This window comes from Cenococcum geophilum, assembly GCF_001692895.1.
Source record: "Cenococcum geophilum 1.58 unplaced genomic scaffold K441scaffold_11, whole genome shotgun sequence".
Taxonomy (NCBI): domain Eukaryota; kingdom Fungi; phylum Ascomycota; class Dothideomycetes; order Gloniales; family Gloniaceae; genus Cenococcum; species Cenococcum geophilum.
In genome coordinates, this window is record NW_027137569.1 from 136,267 (window position 1) to 149,130 (window position 12,864).

Sequence of the window (12,864 nt, forward strand, 5' to 3'; positions counted from 1 at the left end):
CGAGGAACAAGTCTGATGGTGGGGGAAAGGCTGAGGTCGAGGATTCAGGCTGAGTGGCCTTGCCGATTATCGTGAGCTCTCATTGGATGAACGCCTGAGTCTGCATCTCCGTCTCGGTGTGTTGCGGGTGTGCAAGAAACGTATTTTACTATAGATTTCTGTCCAAAGATGCATGCATGCTCTTCCAATCCACAACGCACAAATGACACAGCCACAGCCGGGCAAGAGAATTGCCAAGCGTATCCGTACACGAATTCATATATTAAAAAATGTAACCCTTTCCCTCCGCCTCCCACACACAAACCTTCACGTTGAAAAGATCCCCTCTCTCAAAACCTCCTTTCCTACTCGACCTTCAACGTCTCCCCAGCTCCCTTCCCACTCTCCATCTCAATATCCCGGCACTAACCGCTCCAGAGAAACAAAACCAGGGCCAGCGCTTCCCTCTCCAGCACGCCTAAGAAAAACGAAGGAGGAAAAAAGAAAAGTGAACGCTATGCTAAAACCGCACCCATCCTTCCTCAGCCACACGCGCACAGATAAGATGCTGAAAAGACAGACGCGCAAAAAAAAAGCCAAAAAAGAATCCCTTTGGTCATTCCTGCCTTCTCACTCCTTAAGAGAAAAAAGAACAAAATAGCGTTTATATACATCAGACTTGGCAACACATGATAACCGGAGGATCCGAGAGAAGATTAGCTCTAGAAACCGAAGGGGTTTTGCGGCGCTGTGGGAATGTTAGTGATAATTTTGGTATAGGAGAGAAAAAGGACGCGAGGAAGGGAAGGCGCAAATAAATGCAGGAAGGGGAGGAAGGGGAGATAACACATACTCGCTTGACTCAAATTCGCCCTCCGCCCCGTCGCCTGCGGCATGAGCTTCTGCGCCGCAGGCGAGACACCGAACCGAACCGGTGGTGCCGGCCCCGTCTTCTGCGGCTGCAGTGGCGCGAGCGTGGGCTGCTGCGGGATGGGTGGGACGGGAGGCGCCGCGCTCTGACCGAAGCCGATGGGCGAGGGCTGGAAGCCGGTCCGCTGCGGCTGCAAGGCTGGAGGGAGGAAGGTGTTGATACCAGTTGCTTGTGGGTTGAGTGGCCCGGGGGGCGAGAAGGATTGCGGGATGCCGGTGGGCTGGCTGGCGAGGGGCTGGAAGGCCTGTCGTGGGGGATCCGCGAAGGGACTTGCGTTTTGGTTGACGAAGGATTGCTGGGGCAGTTGCGGTTGGAAGCCTGTCTGCTGTGGTTGTTGGAATGGCGCGAATCCTGTTTGCATGGGCTGTTGAGGGGGAGCAAACTGGTTGGCTCCTGTCGGTTGGTTTATGATACCATTCTGTTGGAACTGATTGAAACCAGGATTCTGTTGTCCGAAGCCAGTCTGCATCGGCTGCATCGGCTGCATTGGCTGCTGGCTGAAGTTCGGGTTCATGCGTTGCTGGCTCAGATCTTGTAGGCTTTGGCCCGGTGGAGCAATCTGAGTGTGCATATTTGGGGCCCCTTGGTAGCCGGTCAGCTGCGGCTGTAATGGTGGAGGTCCAAAAGCGCTCTGTTGGTTGAAGTTCTGAGGTGCAGATGATGCCCTTAGGGGAGGAGGCGCAATAAGACCCGCTTGGTTCTGCTGTTGAGGTGCTTGAGGTCTTAATCTCGGTGCTGAAATTTGTTGGTTCTGTGGCTGTGATAGATTGAATCCGGTAGGCTGTTGGGTGATAAATGATGGTGGTTGGGGTAGCTGCGGCAGTGGGTGGGAAGCGGCCAATTGCTCAAACAAGGACGGCGTCGCTCCGGTAGGTTGTGGTTGCTGCTGGGGTGCAGGTTGAGGAGCCGGAACGGGAGCAGGGGCAGGAGCTTGCTGTGGAGCAGGTTGTGGAGCAGGAGTTGGCTGGAGAGGAGGAGAAAGCAAGTACAACTCTGCTAATGAACCTGTGATTGCAGGTGCTGGAGCTGCTAGAGCTGCTGGAGCTGGAGCTGGTGCCGGTGCCTGGGTCTGAGGTGGAGGCGATGAAACTGGTGCCGGAGCAGGTTGCTTTGCAGGCTTGACCTCCCAAGCATTGTCATCAAACCCATCCACCTTCTTCTCAGGGACAGGCGCGGACACGAGGGGTGTGGCGGTGGCATCCGCAGGCGACGACTTCTTAACAGCATCGTCCGTCTTCTGTTCGAAGGCCTTTGCATTCACCACGTCGTTAGTTTGAACAGGAGGTGCTGGGCGACCTTTTTTGGTGTTATTCCTCAATGCTCCACCAGGGCCAGAGAAAAGACCTCCAGCACCGCTAGCACTTTCTGATCCTTCTCCGTCCTCGATAACCGACGCACCACCAAAGCTAACGTTCCGCTTTTCTCTGGCCTGGGTTCGCCCAAACTTGTTGTCAAGAAATTTCATGACGCGGAGAATATCGCCTTCCTTCAAGCCAAGCGTCCGTAGTAACTTTTCGGAAATGTCGGGTAAGTTCTCCTCACCCATTTGATCCTTCGAAAATGCCGACGCATATCGCTGGCAAATCTGAGGATTGACACCACATTGTAAGAAAAAGTCGAACCAATCGTACTCTGGTTGCTTTGGTGATTCCACCGTAATGCCCGCTTTCGCACCGGCCGCAGCCTCACGTTCTTTTGCCCGTTGAGTGTTCTTTCTTTTGATATCCGATAGAGGCTTGTCCTCATCCAAGGAGATGCCGGTCATGCGCTCGACATATTCCAGATCTTCAATAGCCATCTTAGGAACTGGCACAGCAATCTTGACTCCGTTCGTCTTGTGGAGATGAATCTTGCCATCCTTCAAACCGATAAATTCAGCATCCACTTTGAAAGAGCCGGATCGGTCAGTCCAGGTGCGGACCCTTGCTTGGTCTGGTTCTATGTGTTAGAAGAGGGATCACCTTATACAGTATCTAACTCACTCGGTTTGGACGTTGATGGTGACTTGGTGTCTTTGCTTTCGCGCTTGCTTCTCTGTGATGTGCGCCTTGTGTCAATATTTGCTTGCATCAAGCTACTCTGACGCTCGGGCAATTGCAGGCCAGGTCCTACCTCTGCCCCTTTTGATTCGCTTCCATTCCGTTTGTCTGCTTTCACGGCCTGGCGTGCCAGTCTATCTTCCTCCAGCCTATTCTGATCAACAACTGATCGTCCCGCGTTAACACCTGTTCGGCTCGCTGTGGCAAGTGAGATGGTTTCCGCGATTTCGACATAGTTGCTTGGAACAACGCCTTCTTTACCATTCTTCAGCCGTCTTACCTTCCACCACTCATCGCTGGCAGAATCATCAAGAATGAGAACCTCATCTCCAATGCTAACTGTCACTTCGTCATCACCTTGAGCCATGAAATCAAAAAGCATTTGACCTTTCTTTTGCACATTTGACGATCCGGAACCAGCAGCGAGGACTTCACGCAAACCCTCAGCTCTGGCTGCCCCAGCTAATTCACCAAGCGCAGCGATGATCTCTTGTGCAGTATCTTTGGCCCCGCAATGGAAGTCGATACTTTTGCTTGGTTTGACAAGCTCCATAAAAACGTGTTTCCCTTCCTGAGAATAAAGCGTCATTTTTTCCGCAGTCCACTCCTTTTGAGGGCCATCGCGCGACTTTTCTGGAGATATCATGATTATGCCTTTCGGCACATTAATGCCAAGAGTCATCGGCATTTTCTTGTTCTTGCCCATATGAGACACCATTTCATGAATATTATAAAGGTGGAAGCCAGCTGGCGAGAGAGGCATATGCGGTGAGCGTTCGTCAAGATCGTCGTCATCTCGAAAACTAACGCGGTTATGAACTGGTGGAGGTGTGACACGCGGCGGTGGAGATTCGGGAGATCGAGGAGAGGCATATTGTGTGAGAGGGGGCGAAATCTGTTGCGACTGAGGTCTCCTTGGTAGGTTCGGAGGTGGAGTCTCTTCATCAGATTCTTCTGGAGTATATTGAGGTTGCCTGGGTGGCAGGCTAATGGCTGGAGGTGGTGAAATTGTGGCTCGCTGGACACCAGAGGTTCCTGTCTTCTGCTGGATGATACCTGCTAGAGCAGCAGCTGGACTTTGCACAGGGCTCTCCAGAGAGCGTGGCGTTGGGAGCTGTTCCGGTTCCGGTTCCGGCTCAGGCTGTGATGGAGCTCGTGGGCGGGCAGGCATAACTGGAGCAGTCTCCTCCGGCATCTCAATGTAATTTGACGGAGCGAAGCCATAGTCTCCATCCAACCCAACCAATGCCCAATCTGGATCTGACGTGTCGTAAACGTCAAGAGTTGCGTCCTCCCTGAATGATAGCTCTTCGTCGGTTTGCCGCGCGTAGTCATAAAGAGCTTTCGCTTTTTGTATGGGTGTTGCCTATGAACGTGCTCCGGTCAGTCATCGTGTGCAATAAGATACGTAAGGGCTCAACGGCCCACGCAGCTATTTAGCGTAACCAAAGCGGTCTCTCAGGAACAATTTTTGTCAAAAGTTGAAGATATGCCATGTTTGGTAAGTGAATGTCTCCACTAACCTCCTTTATATAGTTATTTGGAATCAGGCCCTCCGGCTCCTCCTCATCCTCAGACTGGGCTTTCTTCTTAGCCTTCCACCAATCATCATCTGTGCTCTTCTCGAGGACGAAGAGGAGGTCTCCTTCGCTTATTGCAAGCTCGTTTGCACCTTGCGGAGCATAGTCGTAGAGGGCGCGGTATATTCCTAAGAATACCATGTTGAAAAGTCGTGTGCAGGACACTTACAGGCTGTATATAGAAGTGGGAGTAGGTAAGGGAGTTTCTAAAACTGGCGACGAAGTATGATGGGTACGCATAAGCTATGCGGACTGGAACGGGGGTGGTTAGAAAGGTCGGGGGGCTTGTTGTGATTTGGCTGGCGCAGCGCTCACGCCTGACGACCGCTGTTTGGGTCAGAGAGTCGGCTATGTAAATATCAACAAGAAGTAGTGGTTAGTGTGTGAAGCACTAGACAGCTCTGTAGGCCGGGTGGTGGAGAACTTGGTGGTGGACCTGAGACACGGATGCTGGTGTCGAGTTGCGCACGTTCCCCGGCTCAGTCTCGTTTCGCATCGGGCGTCAAGGAAGCCCTGGTCGAAGACGTCAAGTTTATGTCGTCGCCCTTCTAGAATCAGCAAGCCTAGATTTTTGGCTTCCTTCAGCTGTGTTGTCCGCCATTTTCCTTAAATTCTACTATATCTGTTACTTCTATGCCTCCATGCAGTTACGCAACGCCTCGGCACAAAGCCTAAAAAGCCAAGCAACGCTCAAAAATCCTGATGGGCATCAATACCTATTTCGATGCCTGAAACCTCCATGGCAAGAGACCGAGACCCCAAGGTGGCAGTGAAAACTTTTAAAATAGGCCCGCATTCCTCCTCGTAATCCGATCTAGGCATCGATGTTTGTCCTTCAGTATGTGAACCGGAAGCCTTCCTAGATAGGCATCAGCGTGGAATCTCTTCGGTATATCCAGAAAACTCACCGTGTTCTCAACCAGCTTCTTCCCTCTTGCCTGGCGCTTGTTTGCCGTGAAAAAATAGGCAGAGAAGAGGACGACGAATACAATCATCAGGATATGAGACCTGCATCGGTTAGCGGAATAGTGGAAATACAAACACAGGTACGTACCCGATGGAGACCCAGATCGCAGTGATATACCGCGGTGCCTCGTTCTGCCGCACAATGAAACTACCAGCAATACCTCCAGCTCCATTACAGGCTGTAACTGCAGCTGCCGTAAAGACACGTTTCCATTGACTTTTCGACTTTCAGCAAACTGGTGGGGTTCACATGGAAAGGAATAACTTACCCGACGATATTATTGGCTTGATACGCGTTCAACGCCGCCCAATTCGCCACGTAAGATCCTGTAGCCAGGTAGGTCCCAATATATCTAACAGTGACTTGGCTACTGAAGCCAAGCATGCAAAATCCAACAATTAGGCAAATTGAATTGAAAGCAATGATGGGTCCGCGAAGTCGCCAAGTGTCTCCAATCCAGGACGAAAGAATAGCTGGTATGACCGCGTAGTAGTACGGAGGGGCAGACAGCAGAATTGCCTTATTCGTGCTAAATCCCATGCCACTTCGGAGGATGATGGGGAGGAAGTACGATAGGGATGTAGAGACAAGATTGAGGAGGAAATACATACAGCAGAACCCATACACTTTCGGATCTGCAGCATGCCGGAGGACCTTGTTCCAGCTGAACGTATCCAATTGGACATCTCCTCGGTCTTTCTGGATACGAGACGCGGCGATAGTACTCTCTTCCTTTGTCAAAAAGTAGAAGCTTCTGTGAGAGTTTTCAGGAAAATCCACCATCCACCAAAAGGTGACGATGCCCATGACGGCCGCAATAAGACCCTGCACCACAAACATCCATTGCCATCCTTTAAGCCCACTCTTGCCATCCAGCTGGTTCAGGCCGAAATTGACAATGCTTCCGGTTGCGAGAACTATTACTTCACCGCTCTGAAGGAACGCAAATCGCAATTGCTGCTCTTCTCTTGTATACCACGTACTGATAAGATAAGTGAGACCTGGATATATCCCCGACATGGCAATACCGAGCAATATTCTCAACGCGATCATCTGCCTCCATGTTTGAACGAAGGCTGTGCAAAGTGTAATCACCCCAAAACAGAATGTGATAAATGAGAACCATATCCGCGGTCCAAGCGTTCGCACAGCAATCGTCGAGGGAAGTTGAAATGCAATGCTCGCAATTGTAAAGATGAAAATCGAGACGGAATATCTATTCTCTTGGTCAAGGTGGAGGTCACTCAGCATGGAGGTAACCGAAGCACTTGAGATGACCCCGCTGTCCAGCAAATCAAGACTGCACAGAATCCCAGCAATGCTACAGAGTCGAAGGTCGACTTTGAGCCGAATGCGACGTTCAGTGGCATCTTTCTCTTCACTAGTTTCACCAAGAATATCTTCTCGATCCTGAGGCACCTTTTCGGACTCTGAGCGATCAGGAATCTTGGACATAGAGCCGATTTAGGAGATGTGATGTTCCTCGCGCAAAGGTGAAAGGGAATATTGTTATCTGCCGGAGCTCGTCGTTGAGTCACCCTCGCAAAGATACCTTGCCAGATAATTAAACCCGATCTCTTTCCCTTTTTGGAAAGCCGAGGACGAATCCTAGCATTTGAGGTAGCATTCATCACGGTAAGCGAGGGCTTAAGCCTTAACCGCTTTCTCCGCTGCTTCTCTACGCTAGAAAACGGGCACACATGTATCTCGCCTAACTGCTCCGAGATCAGCTTTGGAGTACCAACGTGACCCATTAAATACAATGCAGCTTATATATCGCTCATTGCTTACCAGGCGTACCGTCTCTCAGCGAGCAGACCAATTCTTTTACCTGTACCGCCATAGTGCTCCAACGGCGTAAGGAAGGCTTAAACCACGAAAATGAATTCAATAAGAGACCAAGAGGCTTCAATTGGCCGCCATAATGACCTCGAACTTCATGATATTCGCCATGAGGCGGATTCAACTTCTGGGATTGCTAGGCTTGAGCGTACTGATGCGCCGTCTTTACATTCAGGAACCGAGTCAAGGAGGTCTGCTCAACATCGAAGGTGAGCTTTCAGTATAGTAAATCATCGACCAATGACTCCTCCACGGAAATTATATGAATATATTCCTCTCATACTCTCATACTCTCACATTCTACGGTATCTCTTCTACATGAGTATCTATTACCCCCACTTCCTTCTCACAAGCTAAAGACTAACACACACCCCCAGACGCGCCATCTTAACCGTCCTCGCCTCCTTCGTCTTAACCTTCACAGGCTGCGGCCTCAACTTCGCCTTTGGCGTGTATCAAGAACTCTACGAAACACTCCCGGGCCCCTTTGCGCACGCCAGTCCAGGAACAATCGACCTAATCGGAACCCTCGCCGCCTCCCTCATGACCATCGGCGCGCCGCTCGCCTCCGCCTGGACAAAAGTCTACACGCCACGGACCGTGACCCTCATCGGCGGCACCCTTCTCCTCCTCGCCAACACCCTCGCCTCGCTCTCCACGCAGCTCTGGCACTTCCTCCTCGCGCAAGGCGTGCTGCTGGGCTGCGCGACCTGCCTCTCCTACATCCCCGCCGTGACCATCGCACCAGGCTGGTTCGACGCGCGGCGCGGCCTCGCCATGGGCATCATCCTCAGCGGCACCGGCGTCGGCGGCGTGGTGTGGGCGCCCGCCCTCCGCGCGCTCAACGCCGCCATCGGCTTCCGCAACACCCTACGCCTGACCGGCGGCATCGGCTTCGCGCTCGTCAGCGCCGCCGCCATGGCGCTGGAATGGGACCCGGCGAGCGCGGCGCGGATTGCAGCCGAGAGGCCCTCCCCTCCGTCCCGCCGGCCCGCCCGCCGGTCCCGCCTCTTCCCAGCCCTCAGAAGCACCCTCCGCACCCGCATCCCCCTCGTCAACTGGCGCATCGCCAACTCGCGCCTCTTCGTAGCCGAGGCCGCCGGCGCCGCCCTGCAGGCCGCGGCGTACTACACGCCCGTCTACTTCTTCTCGTCCTACGCGCGCTCGCTGGGCTACAGCGCCGCGGCGGGCGCGTCCTTCATCGCGGCGTCCAACGCGTCTTCCGCCGTGGGGAAGGTGCTGCTGGGCTACACAGCTGACCGTGCAGGTCGGCTGAACACGCTGCTGTTCTGCACGCTCGTCAGTGCGGCGACGGCGCTGGGCTGTGGTTCCGTCGACGCGGGCGGGGCAGGAGGGGGGGGGAGGGGGGAGGGAGGGGTTTGGCGGGAATGACCGGGCGCGCGCGCTGTTCGTCGCGTTTGCGGTGCTGTATGGCGTGTTTGCGGGCGCGTACGTGAGTCTGTTCCCGACGGTGCTGGTGGAGCTGTTTGGGGTGCAGAATTTCGCCAGCGTGAACGGATTCCTGTATATGGTGCGCGGATTTGGCACGCTGTTGGGGACGCCGGTTGCCGGGGCGCTGATTCATTCGGGTGGGGCGAGGGTAGCGGTTGGGTTCGGGCGTGGGGGACGGGCAGCGGGGGAGTATGCGAAGAGTAGTGTTATGGTGGGGGCGTTGTTGGCGGCTGCGACGGTGAGTGTGCTGTGGGTTAGGCTGGAGGTGGGAGGGGTGGGGAGGTGGAAGGCGTGAGTATGGCAGGAGGTATGAAGCAGGCACGAGACTGTCTTGAATTTGTAGAATTGGTACATATATGTATCATTGGCTGTACAGCCATCTAAAAAGCGCATGTGAATCTCCGCTCCCAATTTCCCAACTCCTTGCCATGTGCAGTCAGTGACTTCAAACTATATACAGTATATCTAGCCCAAAACGTGCGAAATCTAACTAACCAGTCCGTCCTCCTAATCTCAATGCACCATACTCTTTCCAATCTCACTCTCCCACCCAAGCGCCCTCTCAAACCCATTCGAATGCGTCTGATAATCCATCATAGCCTGATAGACCTCATCTCGACTCGTCAGTACAAACGGGCCATACTGAACCACCGGCTGGTCCAGCGGGAGTCCCGCCACGAGGATAAACCTAGCCTCCGTCTCCGCGCCCTCCTCGACGCTCGCCGCAATGCTATCCCCCTCCTGCTCAAACACGACATTATGGTACTGCTCCACAGGCCTCGACACCCCGCCGGACGAAAACACCGTCGTGCCACTCAGCGTATACGCAAACGCATTCCACCCCTTCGGCAACGCCTGCTCAACCCTGCCGCCCGGCCTGACTGTAAAATCCAGCAGCCACACCGGCGTATACGCCAGCTCCTTGACGCTATCGGTCCCATAACTCCTGCCCGAGATGACCTTGACCGTAACCTTCCCCGCATCCGCCGTCACCACCGGGATCTCGCCGGCCCGCAGATCGCGATACCGCGGCTCGCACGCCTTCAGCGCGCGCGGCAGGTCGACCCACAGCTGCAGCCCGACATTCGGCGCGCCGTCCGCGTTCTGCCGCGGCATCTCCGCATGCACGATCCCGCGCCCCGCCGTCATGAACTGCAGGTCCCCCGTCTCGATCGTGCCCTTGTGCCCGGCAAAGTCCTCGTGGTCGACGGCCCCCGACATCAGGTACGTGATCGTTTCTTGCCCTCGGTGCGGGTGGTCCGGGAACCCGGCGCCCGGCGGGATCGCGAAGTGGTCGAGCATCAGGAAGGGCGAGAAGTTGCGCAGGCGCGGCGTGCCGATTGAGCGCCGTACGCGCGCGCCCGCGCCTTCGCTTTGTTCGGTGGCTTCGAAGGCTTTGGAGATTTGGCGGGGGGAGGTGGTGGTGAGGGGTTCGTCGGTTGGGGGGATCACGGGCAGGCCGGCGAAGCCGGGTTGGGAGGTTGCAGTGGACATTTTTGAGGCTTGGGTGAGGATGTTGCTTGCTGCTGCTGTTGTTGTTGTTGTTGCTGGTCTTAGTTTTGTGGAAAGTTGTGTGAGGCGTGAGAGCATGTAGGAGTGGTCGTAGTAAACAATTGCTGCGATGCAAAAAAGAATGGACAGGATCAGCCGCATGGAGAAGGGGGGTTCTTATAGAGGGGTGGGGGAGAGCGACGAGAAGATGCTCGAACAAAAGAGGTTTCTAGTGGGCGTAAGTAATGCATGAGGGCTGGTTTGATAATTCCTGACATAGCAGAAGTTGAGCGCGGAAGGGTGGCCGCTTTTTGCTTGGATCAGCAATTGTCAGCAGAAGCATGCCAAGGAATCGGATGACGTCGTCGGAGGTTTTTTCTCGCTTGAGCAGCCAACCAAGAGAACACGACCTGGCTTCATCATCTCTTTGTCATGCTGGGAAACAATTAGAGATTTTTATATTATTTATCTAACATCAACACAGTATGATAGAACGAGCGCATACCGGAGAGATAGCCCATTCTAGTTCTCGATATTTCCATCGATAGAAGGTCTCACAGCCCGCATTTCCACGTTGAATCTCCAGCTACACTATCTTCGCCGTCACGTGCTTTGGGATACTTCATAGTGGTTGCACGGAATACACTCTGGAACTGCGCCGTCAGAGTCTTTCCATAAAAGCACGAAATGTAGGTCTCAACGGATACTCCCGCTAGAGGTCATGATAGTTTCTGGGAGGAAGTAAGAGCGGAGAGAGAAGGTGGAGGTCCATGAGTCTCCGTGGTCGGGCAACTATTGTTCCCTCATCCCTCCTCTTCTTCTCTAAGCACCACTCACAAACCTCGCGGCTTCAAAATGGCACGCATTTCCCCTCTTGCTAACTGTAAACTCCTTGTTACCTCATCGAATAATTCTCATATATGTCGGAAGCCAACGTATCAGTAACCCTCTAGCGATCTGAAATATATTTTTAGGATGGTATCGGATAATCACTAATCACACTGACCACCGAACCTTCATTACTCCGAGATGTCTACGTATTAATTCAAGAACAACTTTAAGATATTAATAGTTGAGAGTAAAGGTAGGCGCAACGATATACTGTTGTTTCGTTCTATCCAACCGGAAAAATGTATGAATACAATTATTATGCCGTAGCTTACATTCGAACTGCACAGCGCAAACTCTAGTAAAAAGCAAAATTATCCCTGCAGTCTTACTAACTCTCCATTCGATCTCAGAATCCTGCGATAGTGTAATGTAAAAGATCATTTTCCACAATCTCGGACTTCTTAGCCTTCAGTTCTTCAACATCCCAGTTTGCCCAGGTAAACTTTCCGCGCAGGAAGTCTGCCTCCGGTGATGCAAGCCAAAGGATAAATTGAGCAGCTAATTCTGGTTCAGAGACTGCAAGTCCAGCCACTCCTCCTTCTCTTGCTTTCCCACCCATATCAGTCTCCACAAATCCCGGATGTACACTAACGAATCGAACGTCTGGGTTTTCCACCTGAAGCCCTTCGACCAATCGCAACTCTGCCGCCTTGCTCGCCGCGTAGCTAGTAAATCCGGGAATGCCGCCCCAGTGTGCTGCCGCGGTATTTAGAGAAATTACTACTGCGTCTTGGCCCGCTTTCTTGGTGCGCAGGAAATTCTGGGTGACTGTAGCAGTGCCCAGAATGTTGACCTCAAACCCCCTCCACCAGGACTTGAGGTCGACCGTTTTGAGAGGCACAACGTCCGATAGCAGTCCAGCATTGTTAATAAGGATATCTGCAGCTCCAAAGGATTCGAACATTGAAGCAACAGCTACAGCATCTGTGACATCAGCTATGTAGTAATAAGTCGTAGTGCTAGGGTACGCTGCATTAAGCTCCTCTGCTGTAGATTTGAGCTTGGATTCAGTCCGACCGCTAATGGCAATGCGAGCTGCGCCAGCAGCGGCGAATGCATGCGCGATGGATGAGCCAATTCCATATCCACCACCAGTCACCAGTACTGATTTTCCCTTAACGGAAAGCTCTGGCCGGGTGGGCGACACCGCAGGATAGGGAGATGATCGAATAGTCGGGACGAAAGAAGCCATGGTTGAATATAGGAGATAAAAAGCTATTGGGCTTGGTGTGTTGTTGGTGAGAACGGAGATCTTGAGATACGTTTATAACAAATTATTGAGAGGATCAGGATGCTGACCGGAACACTAATCATCCCGAATGGTCTTGTAAGTTTACAATATGACCGAGGCATGAACAGATTAGCAACACAATCGCTATGCTATCATAAATCCATAACTTGTTGCGAAAGCACACGACAAAGTCAGTTACAAATTACCCCGATAGGCTTATAATCAAGATATTAGTCCAGTGTGTCCAACAGTCAGCTAGCTGCGAGCTTCAGCTTTTATAGCTGACTGACTGCGTCAATCGGACCGCTCGCTGTCCGCTGACTGCGAGGTAAGGTACGCTGACTGTCACGCTGTCAGCTAGCTGTCCCAATTAGGAAATTGATATAGACTTTATGGTGTTTTATTGCGGATTTTTGGCAGCACCTCTCTATATACAAATATTGACGTTACCCAATTAAATC

At 52.7% G+C, this 12,864-nt stretch overlaps 4 protein-coding genes across 4 annotated transcripts; 1 reads left to right on the forward strand and 3 right to left on the reverse strand.

Moving 5' to 3' along the window:
• Positions 1 to 701: 701 nt before the first annotated feature.
• On the reverse strand, positions 702 to 7,127 carry K441DRAFT_685603 (uncharacterized protein; the record flags this gene model as incomplete). Its single annotated transcript, XM_067651901.1, has 9 exons — positions 702 to 727; positions 833 to 2,275; positions 2,309 to 2,848; positions 2,893 to 4,315; positions 4,473 to 4,693; positions 5,450 to 5,537; positions 5,595 to 5,712; positions 5,765 to 6,877; positions 6,916 to 7,127. The coding sequence occupies 9 exons, from the start codon at positions 7,125 to 7,127 to the stop codon at positions 702 to 704; spliced, it is 5,184 nt and encodes a 1,727-aa protein (XP_067506386.1).
• A 37-nt stretch (positions 7,128 to 7,164) lies between these two features.
• K441DRAFT_712090 (MFS general substrate transporter) lies at positions 7,165 to 9,085 on the forward strand (the record flags this gene model as incomplete). Its single annotated transcript, XM_067653913.1, has 3 exons — positions 7,165 to 7,547; positions 7,716 to 8,637; positions 8,714 to 9,085. Exons 1-3 carry the CDS (start codon positions 7,378 to 7,380, stop codon positions 9,083 to 9,085), a joined length of 1,464 nt encoding a protein of 487 aa, XP_067506387.1. The 5' UTR covers positions 7,165 to 7,377.
• A 218-nt stretch (positions 9,086 to 9,303) lies between these two features.
• On the reverse strand, positions 9,304 to 10,443 carry K441DRAFT_549765 (RmlC-like cupin; the record flags this gene model as incomplete). The annotated part of the gene is made up of 1 exon (XM_067643027.1): positions 9,304 to 10,443. The coding sequence occupies one exon, from the start codon at positions 10,441 to 10,443 to the stop codon at positions 9,304 to 9,306; it is 1,140 nt and encodes a 379-aa protein (XP_067506388.1).
• A 1,075-nt stretch (positions 10,444 to 11,518) lies between these two features.
• Positions 11,519 to 12,364, reverse strand: K441DRAFT_685607 (NAD(P)-binding protein; the record flags this gene model as incomplete). The annotated part of the gene is made up of 1 exon (XM_067651902.1): positions 11,519 to 12,364. One exon carries the CDS (start codon positions 12,362 to 12,364, stop codon positions 11,519 to 11,521), a length of 846 nt encoding a protein of 281 aa, XP_067506389.1.
• Between the last annotated feature and the right edge of the window lie 500 nt (positions 12,365 to 12,864).